A 19,319-nucleotide genomic window follows, 5' to 3' on the forward strand; every position below is an offset into this window, starting at 1 on the left:
CGATTTTGAGAGGTCGATTAGCTCGCTAGGTTTTTGGCTCGAGGGTTGATTTATGATGGATGTGTTTTCTCCTTAAGATAGTGGAATGGTTCTCTCGACATGTACACCTAGTTTATCTCGACCTTGAGAGGTCGGTTAGCTCATCAGATCTTCGACTTGAGAGCCAGTTTAGGATGGAGGTGTTGCCTCCTTAGAGCCGTGGAATGGCTCACCCGACCGGTACACCTGGGCTATCCTAACCTTAAGATATTGGTTAGCTCGCTAGGTTTTCGACTCGAGGGTCAGTTCAAGATGTAGGTGTTGCCTCCTTGAGGCCATAGATTGGCTAATCCAACATATTTATCTGAGTCGTTTCAACCTTGAGAGGTTGATTAGCTCGCTAGGTTTTCAGCTCAAGTGTTGGTTCAAGATGAAGGTGTTGTCTCCTCAAGATAGTAAAAATAGCTCATCCGACCTAGTATGCTCAAAGACGCTTTCATCGATGGTCACTATATAGGCTCGCCCAATGATAAAATCCATGAACAACATTCATTGGAAGGGATGCCTAATTAAGAGGGCTTAGGTGCACACTCCCATTGTGGGTTTTGCGGTTAGTAGTCTTTTGAGGACACACATGATCCTCTTCAATTTGTTGGAGAGTGAGTTACCCAACCCGAAATATTTTTGATGATTTTTGGAGAAAATAGTGTTTCATTTATTGAGACTAGGTTTACATAACAATAAGATATCTCTTAGTGATAATACACTAGAAGATTGGCTGAATTCTATATCCAAGGTACACGTGCCCTATGGAGATGTTTAGGTGGGGCATCTTGAACCGAGGAAGGGGTTCTTTCATGATCTTCACCAAGAATGGAAGGTCGGTTGTGAAGTCGACTTCGTTCTCATGCTTGGCGTTGCGACCTCTAAAATCCTTGAGATGCTGATCTATCTCCTCGAACCTATGGTCGAGATCAACCTCCTTTCTGGAGATCTTCTCTGATCGGTGGTGAGATGAATGTCTTGGCATCAATCCCTTGTGAGATTACGATCTAGGGGACCAATGCCGTCTCCCTAGCCCCGTGCTCTATGGGCAAGAATAATGATTATGCCAGACTCGTCTTAGACTCCAAGAATGGGAATGACGTCTCAGCTGCATTGGATCCTCCTGATCTCCCGATACACAAGTCTGCTATAGGGGTTGTTGAGGCTGTAATTGTTGCTGGTAGTTCGTGACCGTTTGCTATAGGTTCTAAATGATGGGGATCAGTATATGAACCTGCTGCATGAGAAGACCGAACTGCTCAACAGTGACCGTTGGTCAGGCTGTGGTTCCTACTGAGGAGGAGCCCTTCGAGGGATCTGTAAGGAGCAATCGAACCTCAGAGATGTATCCTGCTGTAGACTGTGGTCGTTGCTTGGGTTTTCCTTGACTTTATGATTGTGTGTTGTCTGCTTGATTAGTCAGACCTCCAAAGATAGAATCAGAACCTTTTCTCTAGCGTCTATTTATTGCCTCTAGAAAACGACTCAAGCCAAGTGTTGATTAGTCATACCTCTAAAGATAGAATTAGAACCTTTCCTCTAACGTCAATCTGTTGCCTCTGAGAACCGACTTGACCTAAGTGTTGAGTTGGTAGGGTTGCTAGGGATTTTATCTTATTTGTTGTCCATATTAGAGATAGAGATAGGATCGCTGCATGCCTCCATGGTGATGTTCTGGTGGCCAACGCGCTCGATTGGCAGTAAGTACGATGTCAAGCACCCATGAGTCTATGTTGGATGGTGTGGGAAGGGCTTCAGGTAGTTCTCTGATGCTGGCTCCAATCTAAAACGACAAAAGTAAAGAAGTCCACCCACTAGAGCATGTCTAGTGGGGGTTTATCTGATGCCTAAGCGAGATGCACCTTTCAGAAAACAGGAGGAGGCTTGAGAGGGTCAAAGAGACATCATAAGAGAGTCGAAAGAGAATTTATCCGGAGGGTCCCTAAAAATACAATATATAGACAAGGGTTGGAGCCCATTGTCGAGTTGTTTAAGGCTATACATTGGTTGATAACACAACAAACCACATATCTCATATGTGAATTTTGACTGCATTTCTCGACTGTAGGATTTGCTCGGGTATTACATTTGTTAGAAAGCAGTTAGCAATCACGGCCAAGTTGTTGCCAGCTATGAGAAAAGTTTGAAATACAAAGGACTCTCCGCATGCTTTTTCGATCGGCCATATGACAAGCTTTAAATGGTCAACCCACGGCTAGGTGGCGAGCTTTCATTAGTCGGTTCGCCTTATCAGCAAGATCAGTTTGCCTTGTCAGTAGAGGTCAATTCTAAGGTGTGTCACCACCATTTCTCTCTTTTCAGAGACTCCAAAACACCACTGCAAGGAGGCAGTCCTGAGATGCTTTAATTGAGCTTGGCTTGAGCTATTTTCTCCATTCAGTCCACAATCCTTTCACAATATTAGGGAGTGTGATATAGATAGAACATGTTCGAGTTTGAGCTCATACTGTCTAACAATATCTACATGATAGGAAGAGGTGATTAGTGGTCTCCATTATCACATAATAAGCAGTCGAATGACAAAATGATCTTTTTTTCTTAAATTTCCTGCTATCTGTAATCTGTTGTTGAACAATATTCCTTTGTGTTCAGAAAATTTCCGATCGAAATACTCTTGTTTGATGAGAGTAAAAACAATGAAGAGAAGATGTTTTTAAGAGGTTTATTACCTGTCCAATGATCATGCCAAAAGGGCATCTTTTCTCCATCACCCAATTCCAAGATAGTGCTGCATATGAATAGTTCACTTACCTTTAGTGCATGTTTCCCTACTGTTGATGCCTGTTTGAGAGTGTGCGGAGTTTTGCTGGCTGGGGTTTTTATTGCTGTAGCGGATATTGTTGATGAGAGTTCTCCAGTTCTTGTTCTGCTCATCGAAAAATCTCCACCATCTTTTGATGAGTAAGCTTTGATTGAAGATCTTCAGATTCTTCACTCCTAACCTCTTGGGTCTACAAACTTGGTTCCAGTTCATTAAACAGTGTCCCCCTAAGCAAGTTTTGTCGCGCCTCCAACCGAAATCTCTGTGCAGTTTATCAATCTTGCCTATGATTTCATATAGAATGAGGAATATATAATATTTAAAATATTAAGTGGAACCTATAATTATTTTAAATATTTATAAAGATCGGTGCAATTTACTTAATATTTTTTTGAATAAATTATATATTTTTTTGAAATTTATGTTTATTATACTCACATTCAATATTTTGTAAAACTATACTTATAATCAGTTAAATTAACTGCATTAGCAAAACTATTTATTTTAGATAAAAAGTTAAAATTGCTTTTATACAAAAAAGGAGAATGTCTATAGTTTTTCATGTCCTTGGTAGCTATTATGTTGCTCAAAGTTATTTTATTTATTTTAAAATTTTGTTCTAACATGCGTTTAGATTTAATTTAAAATTAACGGTTTGATTAATATTTTATTATTATAAATTAAAGCCTTAGATGATAAGGATTTTAGGGAGAAAATATGGATTTTTTTGGATGTAATATAATTTACTTTAAAACTCAAAATGATTTTTATTTTTTTTTAATTATTTTTTTCTAACATGACGCCGACTTCTTCCCTGTGCATCATAGCCATGTCATCCTTGACGTGATACTTTTAAGGTAGGATCCGTATATCTCGTCACAGAAACGGCGAGCTAACTCATATCCCTCATTGGACGGGTGAACCTTGCCTTTATCCAAGCAAATAAAACTCCAGCAATCAGAGCCCAGAATTGTACAAAAGAAAAAATTAAACCACGTTGCATGCAGACATTGGTCCGGACACCAATTATGTCTACAAATCCCTGATTGGTATTATAATTGGGTTCCATAGAATCCCACGTTATTCAGACGTCGGTCACAGACCGGTAGACCACGAGAAAAATCCCATCGAAGAGCGAACGGTTCCCTCTCAAATGGTGGGTTCCAGACTACTTCCAGTGACCAATAGCGCGCGTGCACAAATGGCTTCCGCCACCACCTTCTCCGCCCCGGCAAACGCGCCTCGCCGCCGCTCGCCGCCGCCGCCGCCGCATCTCCCAAGATTCCACGCCTTCTCCCGCAACCTGCGGCCGGCGCCCGCGGCGGTGACCTCAAAAATGGAGCCGGCTCCGGCCATCACCGACCGCCAGGGGACCGCCGGTGGCCCTCCGGAGGTGGCCGGGGCGGTACCGAAGCTCCTGGACGAGTCGGAGATCGAGCCGCGCGGCGTGAGGGATTACATCGATTGGTCCAGGGATCTGGTCCGGCCGGACGGCGGCCCACCACGGTGGTTCTCGCCGCTTGAGTGTGGTTCTCGTGAGAAGGGCTCTCCTTTGCTGCTCTTCTTGCCCGGTTTGTGCTCCATTTCATCTTTGACCCCCCAATTCTTTTCCATGTCACCGTATAGTCCTTTTTGTGTTCTTCTTCTTGTTTTACTCCAAAATAAGTTGTGCTTTTTCGCTTTCTTTTTGTTTGATTTTTCCTTTTTTTTCCCTCGTAATTTCTCATTTCTCTCTATATTTTCTTCTTAAAACTAATGGTGGGGTTGATTTTATTATTACTAATTTCTTTAGGAATTGATGGAGTTGGGCTTGGACTAATTCGGCATCACCAGAGATTGGGGAAGTAGGCTTCAAGTTCTTTATCTTCTTGTTTTTTTTTTCAATGAAAATGTCTGTATCTGATTGATGCATCGGTCTTTGGCTACAGGGTATTTGATATCTGGTGCCTGCATATTCCAGTAATGGATCGGACGCCATTCGAAGGTCTCGCCCTCAATCTCTCTCATAAATTTGTTTTTTTAGTTCAAAATGAAGAATATATTATTGCAATGCAGAATTCTTCTTTAGCTATTAAAAGTGCATGGAACAGGTTTTGTTTTGGCTGTTGAAAGATAGATTTTTGAAAGTTGAAGTTTGCTACTTGGCCTTAATCTAATTCCGAATTGGTCATTTGTTCTTAATCTAATTCTGAATTGGTTATCAATATTCTTTAAGTGCTAGCAGCTAGCCTGCTAGGTGAAGAATGCTTAGGTACTGTACCAAATATAGGTCATATCATGTTATTTGTTTGGTTCAAGATTAGTTTACAAAGGAAATTTGTAAGACTGATGGCTAGTTGTGATGTTGCCCTCCAACTCATAATTGAGTTGGTAAGAACAGCCTGCCTATGAGATCAGTCCTAGACTCAAATGCCATGATGTCACTTTGGGAATTCAACCATGCGTTTTGGCACATGTCAAGATCACTAAGATAGTTAAATGGCCATCAAAACACAATATCCAATCCTTAAGCATTTATATAGTTTTTTGCAGCTAAATGGATTCAAATGACTAAGTAGCTAAAAGGACGGTTGAATATTTCTGGGTTGTTTGAGGTGGTTGCATAATATTTCTAGTTTGGTTCAGGGTAGTCACATAGTTTGGAGTGGTTTTGGTGCATTCCAGAGTGTTTTGCTTCCTTTACTAATGGGATTGTAGAAGCAGCTTGCTCAGTCAGAGAATAAATGCTGAGGTCCGGTTTAAGTTGAGCGAAGTACCACTTCATTCTCAACTTAGAACACTTAGGCATACATATGTGAAATACATACATGAAATGCATTTCAGGTAATGCAATACGTGAAGACCCTGTTTATTTCATAACAAACCTGAATAAAATCCACATACTCAGATTTATTTAGCCTGGAATTTTTTTGGCACCTAAATAAAGCAACACCAAATAGGGAATTTTATATTTTAGTGAAGCTAAAAAGAGCGCCTTTTTGGTATTTATTCCTTTTTTTTGGGCAAACCCACTTGTAATTGGCAGTTGATGGAACTTTTTCTAGTGTTGTATAGTATTATTGGCCAAGCAGAATCCCTCATCTATTTACAGAGGTACAAAACATAGAAAACTTTTCACAAAAACATGGGGCAGCTCAAGAAAAATCCCATAATCTCACAAGCCCTAAAGCCTAATTCCTTTTAAAAAACAGCAGAAGTTGTAAAATTTCCTTTTGCATCTATTCCAAGACCCATCCCTTAGTTAATTTGCACTCCACTACACTCCCTTGTGTATGTCCATGCTTGCCATGACATGGTGAGACTGTTAGTCCATGACAATCAGGTGTCTTTCCATGCTTTGTGCGTGCCAGGTTCAGCACATTATGCAGCATAATGTTGTATCATGCTAAGCCCCAACTACTGTGGGCATTGTTGATACACATTGTGAGCCTTTGTCTTGGGAGGAACGGCAAAATAAGATTCAAGGACTGGATCACCTATTGTTGAGATGACTCTTAGGATTGGTTGCATTTGTTTCTTTTCTGCACTCTGTTTCATTAATTTGTTCTAGTAGTATTCTCTTCAGAGGAAAAGGGAAAAAAGGAAGATCGCTAATGAAGTGTTCACTTGTCCTTATGTTCAGGCCTGGTTGATTTTGTAGAAAGGACAGTCAAATCAGAAAAATCTTGCTCACCAAACAAGCCAATATATCTTGTTGGTGAATCAATTGGTGCATGCATTGCTCTTGCAGTTGCAGCACGCAACCCCAATATTGATTTGATATTGATATTGGCTAACCCAGGTCTGATTACAATTTCTTTTTGCATATTTTACATGGTTGTTGTCATTAAATTATCTATATGGTTCCCTTATGTTCTTTTTTAAATTCATGTTCTCATCTTGCAGCAACATCTTTCTGCAAGTCTCAGCTGCATTCTCTCTCAGTTTTCCTGGATGTTGTGCCTGAACCACTCCATATAAACATTCCATATTTCCTTAATTTTATTACAGGTTTGTGTCATCCATTTGCTTTACCTTCTAGTATTGCTTTGTGCATTTTTCAATAATGAGAACTTAATTTTTCCGGATTCACGAGTTTATATATATATATATCGGGTCTAGTGACTTAATGGTTTGAACGTCTTTTTTGTCAATTAATTAACCAGTGTCATTATTTGTCTAAAGGAGCATATTTTATGTTTCCTTAAGCTATTATCGATCTAACCATTTTTAGCATTTCTCTTCTGTTGAATACTTTGTTTTACTTTTCTTATGCTTAGTCATATAAGCTTAGAATTTCTCTGTATTCTTTATCTCATTTAGAATCTTGTAATTGTTGAGGGCTAATAAGGCAGATATTTTACCCTTGAAGTTTCGATGCTAGTTAGTGGAATGTGAATTGGTCGATATTGCAATTTCTGTGTGGTTCTTCTATAATAGTATGCATGTTTATACCATAAGGTTAACTTCAAGTCAAAATTTGCAAATGCCTCCAAAATTTGATGGATCACTTTGGCACTCATTTTGCAGAATGAGTTTGATATGCAACAGAACAAGAAGTTAGAGAAAATGAGCATTGCCTCAAGGAAACTGAAGCTCAAATTAGTCATAGTCCCAAAATGAAATGGAGCAAAAAAAACAAGCAGTGGCATAATAGAATACGAGCCAAGAATATTCAATGAAATTCAAAGGATAGCAATATTGTGATTTGGTGAATATTGATGTATCCTGATACATGTTATATCCCAGTACCTTCAAGTGATAGCCTGTTGATTTTATAAGCGCCAGAAGTGTAGGACTTTGTGGGTTCCTGAGAAGTTAGAAACTGATCGCCGGCAGTTCAAATGAGCAAAATATATGAGGAACAGAGAAAGGGAAACCAAAATCCTAATGAAATAAAAATGTGAACTCAAAATGCTCCGCAAATATAAAAGTTATATCTAAAATTCACTGACTTGCAGGACCTCAAATGAAGGACTTAAATGATTCTGGAACAAATTGTAGGTGAAACAATCAAATCCTGCACAACATGGATAGATGGAACAAACTCTGTACCCCTGAAAGTCTCAAAATGCAAAATAAACTCCTGAGAATTGTAGAGAAAGAAGCAATGAAATTTCCCAATGTAAGTCAGCTTGAGCAGGATCAATTAGAAGAGCTAATTCTAAGATCAATTTGGGAGGGAAGATGAGGCAGATGAACCAGCAAAGAGGCATTTTAAAACCTGGAACTATCCAAATGTGGAGCAGCTTTACTCAAATTCCACCTTTACTTATTGAGCTTTAATTAGTGAGATATTGCATGCTACAAGGAACAACATAAACTATTTTCAAATTGAGTAGTGACGTAAAAATTATAAAATAATATATTCAATTACATGCATGTAAAGTACAACATACATACCAATATCTAAAATCGGGTCGAGTGGCGATGGTTCTCATAGATATCCGAATTATCAGCATAGTTAAGAAGCACATTAACCCACCTATCTAATCAATCGACGTTGTAGTCTTGTACGTTCATCCTAAAAGAAACGCGTGCTGGGGTATAAGTACTTTTGGATCTTTCGCTGAAGTTCTAGCTTTGAGAGATGTCCTCTGGTTGATAATACGGCATTGGATGGGCCCATCCGAATATACCTGCAGCAAAATTTGACCCGTAAGATGCTTCAGACTGCTAGGATAATAGCCACCGAAAAATACCTCAAACGCACAATATCTATATTCATATCCATATGAATCATAGGCTATTTGTGGCTGTGGATAATAAGATTCAGTATACGACTCAAAACCTGATACATCTATGGATCCTACTCTACGCGCGAGGTCATCTGCAGCTATATCATATTCTCCTGAGGAACTCGTCTCCCATGTGCAATCGTATCCTTGTGGGCTCTACCAGATCGTATACTATGGTCCCTATTTTGTGTAGCATGCATAAACTAAAACCTACTGGTGAATCGAAGACCACCTTACAGCCATGTCTCATAAACGGCGGTCTCCTGTCCTTTACTCCTCTGGCTAGCAGATCCATGACCACTAGAACTGCTGCTCCTGATCTCTAAATTTGAGTGAGCTGACTTCTCCTCGATACTCTCCATTGGGATTGTAGGTGCCTTTTATTTTTTTTGGTGTGCTAGGCAACTACCTTCTTACTCTTCGTGCTTCTCTCTGCCTCGCTATCCTTGGAGGATGTATGTCGCCCTACTGATCGAGTCGATCGGGTAGCGTAGTGGTCTCGTCTAAGTATCTTTCGATCATATCTTTGAGAAAATGTCTCAGATAAGGAGTCATGCAGTGATTGACTCTCCTGTGGCTGCGGCTTATCAGTTGGAAGGATGTGTGGAATATTGTGCTTAACCCATTGCCTTGCATCGATCTTAGCCTTGCATCGATCTTAGCCTTGCTGGCTACCAGTCGTGGAGGCGATCCTTGCTCATCAAGCTTCGGCTCCTGCTGCTGGCCCACAAGCCATCCAATCATAGGATCGTCCTCATCATCAACAAAAGTAGGATCATCCTCATCATCAACGAAAGCACTATGGATCAGATCGGTGTACATGAGCTCCACTTTCTTCTGAATACATTTTAGCCTCAACCTCAGATTGTAGTGAACATATACAAGGTTGTTGAGGCGCTTCTGTGTCAAACAGTTTTTTTATTTGCTGTGGATGAGGACGAAGGTGGACCAGTTGAGCTTACAACTACTCGAGAAGACCATTTGGGAGAGGATCCGAATAGCTAGCCGCTTATGGTTTGCTGCGGACAACCCAAAATGAATCCACCATTCAGCTACAAAAATATTGTAGAAAATTATATATAAAATAGTACCATATTAATAACTATCTAACGCCAGATAAATGTTCTCCTGATGTGTAACATATCTGGATTCATACTTTTCTTACTTACGATAGCTGCCGAGACTTCAAAGCTGTCATTGTCCTCTCTAAATATTTTGGTTTATGAAAAAAACTGTGTTGTACTATGTTAATAATATAAGATACCAGTTAACTTACACATGTTACTTAAGTTAACTTACCTCTTCTAGACTAGGGCTACAACTTCTGGATCTGGCTCCATCTTATAAATCACATTACGCAGAGTGGTTAGAAGTTCATCATCCATATCGATTCCAAGTATGCTGTACTAGAACCGAGGGTTCAGGTAGTATACTGCATATAGAGTTCGTTATCGTCTAAGTAAAATTTTATAAGGGCGGAGTAGTCTAATTTTTAATATTCTTGCTTACTTGCTAGATGCAAGTTCTTACCTATCTGGTAGTCCCACTGTCGCTCAATGATGCCGATGTACTTCTGGGCTTGCGTTGGATCTACCTCGATGATCTGAGTCTTTGCCCTCTCTATCATGTGATACATGAAGCCCGTCTGGGGATCTGGGGGTACCTCTCGCTGTCCACGATCCGAAACACTTCATACAATGGTCTGATAGCCTTCACTATTATAGTGGCCTGCTACTAGAATGTCTGCCTTGTCACCAAGTCTTTGATACTACTCCCTTCAGTGCCGACCTTTGCATATCTACTTTTCTGCCACTCGAGATTGACAAATATCTGATGTAGGGCTGCTTTCTTCTCAAGAAGGCTATCAAGTGCAATGTAGTTGGTAGCAAACCGTGCGACTTCTAGTCTCAAGATCTCTCTCACATACCTCATTAGTGAAAGGACCCAAGTATGGTTATAAATATACCTGGTGATGGTTTGGGCTGTCTCCACTGTCTGCTGTACCCTACGAATTTTCACAATGTCCATCAACATGAAGTCGATACCATATGTTGCACATGGGATTCATAAAATATGTGACCGCCGCTCCAAGATCTCTCCGACGGTCTTATATTATGGCCCATTATTAGTGATGACCTGCACGACATTCTCCTTTCCTCCCTGATCAATCATCTCCTCCATCAGTTTGAGGATGTAAGCAACGTCGTACACCTAATCAGAAGCATCAAGCAACTTGTGGAAGAAAATTTTCGTATCACAATATAGTTGATGCTCCACCTGGTAGGACCAATCTAACCATCACATATGGCCGTTAGTCCATATGTGGGCCACTTGCTCTTGTAGATACGTCGGGATAACCACCAACTATATGCTGCTTCAACTTGGTTACCCCTTCTTCCTTGAACTCTCGCTTCATTTTGCCTGATGGCTCCATTCCTACAAGTTTATCAAGTACATCAGTTTATTAATTAATTAAAATTAGCAAAATTTTGTTACGATGAAGATAATTTTTTTATCTTAAAAAATACATCTGATTTATCTAATACATAATGCTAATTTTTTATTTTTTTTATTTATATAATTTTAATAATTTTTAAATTTAAAAATATATTTAAATATCATAAATTCAGAAAAATATGATTTCTATCTCAAAAATTACTTCTGAATTATATAATACATCCTACTAATTTTTTTTATAATTTTTGGTATTATTTATATATTTCTAATTATTTTTTAAATTTTAAAAATAATATTTTAATATTGATATTTTAAAAAATTAATTTTAGCTTAGATTCATGTATAATCCAACAATGTATGCTACATATATTTTTTTAGGCTCTTGGACATGCATCAAAGGCTATTTATTTCTCAATTTTTTTAAATTTAGGCGTAAGCACTATGTGCATGATCGCATCGAAACTTGAATAAATGGACACCAAATTTTTATGGACAGTAGGTTGTATGCCCCTAAATACGTTTCTGATTTTACATTTTTTTAAATTTTTATTAATTTTAAAAAATTAATATATTTTTAATTTTTAAAAATTATATATAATTCAAAATTAAAATTTTTTATGTCATCGTGTAGATCATCCATAGATCTACAACATATAATAAACTCAAGCTTAAATCAAAAATTTTGGTATGATCTCTCTTTACTTTGTAATTTTCGAGCTATTTTTTCAAGTGCAAAAAAAAATTGAGAAAATGAGATAGAAAAGAAGAAGCACACTTGATTTAGACTTAGATCTTCCTTCTGAGCTGCTGAATCGGTGATTTTTTTTTGATTGTTTGGGAAGGAGAAGCGGTTGAGAGAGCGCTACAAATTTTTTGCGGTTAGGGCTTTAAAAGCATCAGGTGGCTCCACAGTAACAACCCAGTTAGGAACTAGGTTGACTCGGTGCAAATCAACCGGTTCGCACCGAGTCTACACCAAATCAACCGGTTCGCACCGAGTCTACACCGAATCGACCGGTTCACATAGAGTCTACACCGAACTGATCGGTTCCGACCGGTTCGAACACTTACCGTCCGGTTCGAACACTTACCGTCCGGTTCGAACACTTACCGGCTGGTTCGAATGCTTACCGTCCGGTTTCGGCCGATTCGAACACTTACCGTCCGGTTCGAACACTTACCGTCCGGTTCGAACACTTACCGGCCGGTTCGAACACTTACCGGCCGGTTCGAACACTTACCGTCCGGTTCCGGCCGGTAAGGGATCGGTGTTTCGGCTGGCTCGATAGGGGTTCCAGCCGGTATGGGGCCAGAACCAAATTCATAAGGTGAACCGGCCCGGTGTTGCACCGGATCGGCTCGATACTGCCCAAACCGGACGGTTCGGCCCGGTTTGGCAGATATTGCTCTAGATTGTAGCAATCTATTGTGCTTTTTAAAAATATTTTTTGCTAGGGTGGTTGAATTTTGATAGCAGTTTGTCAAACATAGACCATAAATCAAAGACTTAATCAATGAATAAGATCTCTAACGGGTAATTGAGTCCCATAAGATGCATCTCCCAAGGCATCAAGAAGTCATGGTGAACTATGCCAAGACTTATGCACCATGACATTTAGAAACAAAAATAGAACGCTTAAATTAGCCTATTTAAGTGGTTAATTGAGTCCCATAAGATGCATCTCCCAGGGCATCAAGAAGTCATGGTGAACTATGCTAAGGCTTACCAACCATGAAATTTAGAAACAAAAATATAATGCTTAAATTAGCCTATTTAAGTGGTTTGCTAAACTAAGACCTAATGTGAATTACTAGTACTATTAAACTGTAACGATCCAGGACCTCATCCAAAAAAACTAGTTGGAAAGTATTATTTGGATTCCTTGACCTTGTAGAAGTATCCAAGATCTATCAGTGTATAGCTGATATGGCACTAAGCACATGCCTGTATGGATCCTCACATACTCCCCCCACCCTCCATCTAAGCTCTGGCATTCTCGCCAAGCTAAGTGTTTAAATTTATTCAAATCCAATCATAAACGGCATGAGTAGCTCATAGTCAATCCAAATGGGCTTGTGCTAGAGTGTTTTCTAGTCCACATGAGCTATGGATTGGGCCTGCTTTAATACCAAGTGTAACGACCTAAGACCTCATCCAAAAAAGCTAGCTAGAAGGTATTATTTGGATTTTTTGGCCCTGTATAAGTACCTAAGACCTACTCAGTACATAGCTGACATGGGAGTAAACATACGGCCACATGAGCCCTCACATAAACACCTATTACTTAGGTAACTTTTCCCGCCATACAACGAGGAGGGAATCTTTAAAGATTGTCCTTGCCAAAATGGAGTAGTAATCGTTGCATTATCTTAAAAATGAGTGGAATAAACAAATTCTATGGTGCTACTGCTTTCCAGGTTATGGAAAAGATCCTTAGGATATTCTCATGTTCAAGATTTCTTCTATAGCCTACTTCTTTGGTTTGTAATTGTTCAGTCCATAATAGTAGTTGCCCATTATTTCTACAAAAAATCCAAGCCTTTGATATTGTTTATTGATCCAAAGTGGTTCAGGAATGTTGATTTTGGCTAAAGCTGACCAAAATAGAGGGAGAAAACAAATAGGTGAGGATTTTGGCATCCAACTTGATATATTACTCTTGATTTGGAATGCAATAGTAATATCACTAACAAAGGGTGACCTTTGGTACAATGTTAAGGTTGCTCCATTGCGGCCTAGAGATCACGAATTTGAAACATGGAAACAGCCTTTTCGCACGCTGGAGTAAGGCTGCGTGCATCTAATCCTTTCCAGACCCTGCAGTGGTAGGAGCTTTATGCAGTGAGCCGCCCTATTTTTAAATCAAATATTTCTAACCCTTCTATAGACTGCAGTGATTGGACTATGATGTTTTGGTAATATTTACATGAAACTCAACTTGACAATTAGATGTTCATTTTGCTGCTGACTTTGATAATTGAGATTTATATTGAATGCACACATAATGTATCTTTAGTAATCAGTGATGAGATCTTGGAAAAATAATTCCTTGCTTTAATATCATGTAGCTTGAGGAACAAACATCAGAAAAAGTATGAAAATAATCAGCAACTAATGAACAGTTGCTTAGAATGCGCATTCACAACAGGCCACAAATCATCACATATGGCACTATTCCATTTCTCTTCTTCGCACACTGCCACACCCTATTTGCTCACAACCAAGAAGATATTCAAAACTTAGGACACTATGAAAGGTACCATGAACTGAAATGAGATTCCTATACATCATTTTTTCCAGATTTTATTATATGCACTTGCAACCAATGATACTGACATATGGGCTTGTCCCAGTCATAGTAGTATGATACATACTATGTACGAAGGTCAGATTTCACAACAGGCTGGTATCTTGCTAGTTTAAATTAGAAAATATCAAAAAAAAGAAAAAACAAAAGAAAAGACGTACTGAGTAGTAGGAGGATGGTGCGGGGTTGATATAGGACAATACAAGTTGGTTTAAGGTGCTACAGGTTTACCATATCGGGGCACACCATATTGATTAGGTATCAAGGTTTGGTTTGGTATATGAGCAGAACTTATTCAAACTAGTCAAAATCAAGCAAGACCATCATGCTTGGTACCATGTTCTAATGATCCATATTACTTGATTTCAAGTGGTACCATGGATGGGTGTAAAAACTTATTGTATTGTTATAGTGTGTTCAACACTATATCTATCAACCATGTTATACCACATCGTTAACATATGAGAAAGGCCCGCAATTCAGTAACAGATACTGTATCGGTACCTTATCGGTTCGGTATGGTACTGATGGGGACATCAGCTAGGTCCCCATTTTATTTGCATATTTGTTTATTTTTATTTCTGGGTTTATTTGCATTTTAGGGCTTATTTGTGGGTTATTTGTGTTATTTGTGGGTTTATTAGGATTTATTTCTGTGTAAGAGGATTTATGCAAATTGTGTATTTTGGTCCTATATATAGGGACCTATTTTCATGATTAGGGCTTAATGAAGGTTTAAGAAATTTTCCCCCCACGTATTCTCCTCCTCTCTTCTTCTCTTCTCCTTCCTCTCCTCCTTGTCCTCCTTCTCTTCTCCCTCTTCTTCTGTTTCTGAGTTAAAATTCCACTGAGGTATTCCTTCCGGACTTGGTTCTACACCAACTTAGTATCAGAGCAAGAGACTTTGCCCCTGCTGCCAAAGTCCGATCCAGATCGTCCGAGCCTTCCTGTGAAATAGAGAAGACTGTGTCGGGCACTTCCATCTCCCGGCTATTTCTTCCAAACTGAGAGCAAAAAAAAAAAAAAAAGATCTTTCGTTCTCTCGGTTCTCACCAGAAGGGACAGAGGGGAACAACCCCTGGGTCACCGGGCTTCTCTCGGTTCCCTCTTCTTTCCCTCTGTCAGTGTTAAAAAAAAAGGAAATCTTCCCCGTGGCCGAGCAGTTCCACCGTGCCCCTCCCTGCCGCAACCCCCTATTTCCATCAAATCCGCCGGACCCCTTCCTGCAACGCCGCCTCTGGCCCTCCGCCCGTGCCTGCAACCGACCCCACCATCAGCTGGTGTATGGCCGAGCGTCGCCGGATCCCCGGATTCCTGTGGGCGCACGAGCTCTACGCCGTACCTCGACCACGGACACCGGAGCGTGTCGAAGGGCCACGAGTGACTCCTGCTGCCGGAAAGAAGAAGAGTGTCGCCGATCTATTTTCGGCCTTGTCCCTCGGCACTGTCGACGCACCCGCCGACCACCGCGCACAGGGGAATCCCGGCCGCCACCAAGACCGGCCGCCGCCTGTCGCCGCCGACCACGGAGCCCCGGCTGCGAGCTCCGTCGCCGTTCCGTTCGGCTGCTCCGCAACCATCGCCGAAGCAATCGGAATGCCCTCCCGAATCGATCGGGAGGTTGAAGAAGAAGTCACGGTAACGGGTAGGTTCTAAATCCGTTACCCACAACCCGGTAACCCGGGTCCCCCCCCAAAAAAAAAAAATTGGCACGTGATCTGCACGTGCTGAGTTTCACAGTTATCGGAGCGGGTCTCATTCGAAACCCGAACCCGATAACCCGAACCCGTTAAGGTTCAAAAAAAAAAAAATCCGTCGGATCACGTGACCTGCACGTGTCCAAAAAAAAAAAGATTCTTACCTCTGTTTCTGTCGAAGGGAAACCCTAAGGGTTTCCGCCGCCGACGCCATTGCCACCGCCTCCGCTGTGCTGCTCTCTGCCGCCTTCGCCTTCTCCTCCGTCATCCGAGCCCACGCCGCGCCGCCACGCCATCCCCCATTGTCGCCGAGCCGCACCTCCTACGCCGACCGCGTCCGCACACCGTTACCGAACCGCGACACCACCAACCGAGGCGCCTCCTTCCCGCGGCCAACCACAGCGCCGTCCGGACCAGCTGCGACGCTGCTGATAGCCGGCATTCTTCCCCCACCTCCCGAACCCGAGTGCTTCCTTCGTGCGCCATCTTCTCGCAGCGCCGCTCCCATCTTCCTCCGCCATCCACACGCAGCGACGTCTCCGCGCCGCGACCGCCATCCACCTCCGTCTTGCAGCCTTTGCAATCGCCACCGAGCGCCGCCGCCTTCCTACCCCCCTTCTCTTCAGCCGCCTCCTCCTCACCGCCGCCACGATCTGCCCTCTCTCCCGTCCGCCCACACACCCCATCAAACCTTACCCGAGCCACAGAGCTCCACAAGCCTTTGGCCCATCCCACTCACATTGCACGGGCCCAACCAAACAACAGGTCCATCTGCTCTGGTCTGAACCCCAAACCCACAAGGCCGCCGGCCCTTTTCTCAACTGTGGGCCCGAGCCCAAACTCATTCAGCCACAGGTCCTGTTATAGGCCGATCCAGCATCTTCTTCAGCCCATCTAGAAGTCCAAAAGGCCTTTCTGCTGCAGCAGCAGGTTCACGGCTCCAGCTAACTTCGCCCGGTACTGATTTCATGCTCGAGACTCTACCACGGACGTTTCTGGTCGACTGCATTCACCATAGGTAATAGGTTCTTCCTCCTTTGGGTTTGTTTATCTAATTGTGTTCTAGTTCTCTTGCATGACAGCCATAATTGAAAACTTACTTTCCTGTCATATTTTGCAACCTTAAACATATATTCCCACACCCGTCCTATTCATCCTATAAATCTAGATATTAAATTAGCACACCCTAGCGACAGGATAGTCTCAACATCCATAGATCAGATTACTTTCGGACTTTAAATGACCGTAAAACGTGCTTGCAACCTAATTTCTTATAGTGACTAATTTTCTACTTTAATTCTGAAATAACCAACGTACAAATTAGTAATATTTAATTTTAAGTTACTTTTGTGAAAATTTGCTGATTTCCGAATTCATAGTAGATTGCATTAGTAGGTTGTCCTGCATTGCATTTGGTCAGTTAGGGTTCATTAGTAACATTGCATATTATATCACCAATTAGAGTAGTCCCTGCATGCCAATCCGTAGTGGTAGAGAGTACCTCCTCACGGACTCTCAGACCCCTTTATCCACCATGGACCCTAGAGTTTTACAAGATATTTTGGAACAATTAGCTGCATTACGAGCTGATCAAGATGAGTTCAAACGGGAGATCCGTGCTCTAGTGCAACACCCTAGGACTCCTGAACCGTCAACCCCAATCGCAGCTTATCCCGAGTTTGGTTTGACCACACCACCTGTAGCTTTTCCCCATCCTCCTAGGAACCAACTTCCTCCCGATCACCAGCGCGATCTTGATGAGCGACTACTTCGTACCGTCCGAGTAGATGCTCCCACATTTGCTGGTCAATTAGAGCCGAGCGTGTACCTTGATTGGAGAGCAGCCATGGATAACTATTTTGAGTGGTATGATATGACTGATGATAGGAAAGTTCGGTTTGCTAAAATGAAGCTTATTAGGCAAGCTCACTAGTACTGGCATAACGTTGAACATAGGCGTGAGACCCAAAGGCTTCCACGTATCACCACCTGGGAGGATATGAAAGAAAAACTGAATGAGAAGTATCTGCCATTCTCTTACCGACAACGCCTTATGGATAGGTGGCAGAAACTAACTCAAGGAACTTCAATTGTTGCCGATTACATTGCACGATTGGAGGAGTTTCACATGAGGTGCGGTGTAATCGAAGAGGAGACTGTTACTCTTTCTAGATTTCGGGCAGGACTCCGCGAAGAGATCCGGAAAGAATTGATCCTCCGAGAGATTACCACCCTTGGCCAGGCATACCAGTTGGCTCAAGATGTGGATACGAGTTCCTGTAGTGAGACGTACCGACTCTCGGTTCTTACCTCCAGGGGCCCGACCTAATCAAAGCTATCTCCCGCAACCCAGACCACTCTCCAACCATCCTACCCAGCCCAGCTCTAGCCAAACGCCGACTAAGCCGTTCCCGATGCCTGCTCAAAGTACGTCAACTGATAAAGGAAAAGGCATATTAGGGTCCAACCCGCCCTCAAGAAGCCAAACCCAGTGTTTCAGGTGCCAAAAGTTTGGCCACATCGCGTCCCAATGTAATGCCAAGACTTATTTAATGACTGAACTGGAAGCAGGAACCCAGGAGACTGAATGTGTCGAAGAAGTCTATGAACCAAACATCGAGGATTTTGTAGAAGACTTTGGAGACGAACAGACCGGGTTAGAGTTTGCCCAGCCTACATCCCAATATGAGCCCACTGATCGGAATGACCAAAACCCTAGGCTTCAGGTGGTTAGGTGTACACTAGCCCAAACAAAGACTGAACAAGATTGGCGTAGAACCTCCCTATTTTACATGCTTATTAGGATTAATGGTAAAACATGCAAAATCTTATTTGATAGCGGGAGTTGCATCAACGCCATTGCATCTGGAGTTGTTTCTCGCCTTGGCCTGAAATCTACCCCTCATCCTAATCCATATAAAGTAGCCTGGGTAGATAAGACGTCCATTTCGGTATCGGAAAGATGCCTTGTCCCGATTCAATTCCTATCTTATAAAGACGAGATTTGGTGCGACTGCCTTCCGATGGACGTCGGCCAAGTCATTCTAGGAAGACCTTGGTTATACGATAGGGACGTCACACTTCATAGTCGGTCAAATTCGTGTAGCTTTATGTTCCAGGGTCGAAAAATTATACTGAATTCATTGCCTCCTAGAGAGCCCGACCCTGAGAAGAAGGGTGGTACACCACGAAAAGATGAGTCACTTCACATCATTACTTCGAAAGAGGTAATGAAAGATATCGAAAGCCACTCACCTGTGTTCGCCCTGGTGGCTAGAGTTATCAATGTGGAGTCAAATGCCGAGCGTCCGGCCGCCGTAGTTCCTCTGTTGGA

The 19,319-nt window shown here is 41.8% G+C and overlaps 1 protein-coding gene across 2 annotated transcripts in view; it reads left to right on the forward strand.

Annotated features, from left to right (window-relative positions):
* The first annotated feature begins 3,815 nt into the window (after positions 1 to 3,815).
* The window catches only part of LOC103715323 (phytyl ester synthase 1, chloroplastic-like), a 44,505-nt gene continuing 29,001 nt past the window's right edge, over positions 3,816 to 19,319 (forward strand). For both annotated transcript variants that reach the window (XM_039129890.3, XM_039129891.3), the window contains exons 1-5: positions 3,816 to 4,377; positions 4,599 to 4,650; positions 4,735 to 4,790; positions 6,429 to 6,587; positions 6,692 to 6,796. In XM_039129890.3, the coding sequence (XP_038985818.1) occupies positions 3,960 to 4,377; positions 4,599 to 4,650; positions 4,735 to 4,790; positions 6,429 to 6,587; positions 6,692 to 6,796 (790 nt within the window). In that variant the 5' untranslated portion in view covers positions 3,816 to 3,959. The remainder of the gene's footprint in view (positions 4,378 to 4,598; positions 4,651 to 4,734; positions 4,791 to 6,428; positions 6,588 to 6,691; positions 6,797 to 19,319) is intronic.

The sequence above is a fragment of the Phoenix dactylifera genome, chromosome 12 (genome assembly GCF_051530095.1).
Source record: "Phoenix dactylifera cultivar Ajwa chromosome 12, Ajwa_hap1_PhDact_Kaust_v1.1, whole genome shotgun sequence".
In the NCBI taxonomy this organism is placed as follows: Eukaryota; Viridiplantae; Streptophyta; class Magnoliopsida; order Arecales; family Arecaceae; genus Phoenix; species Phoenix dactylifera.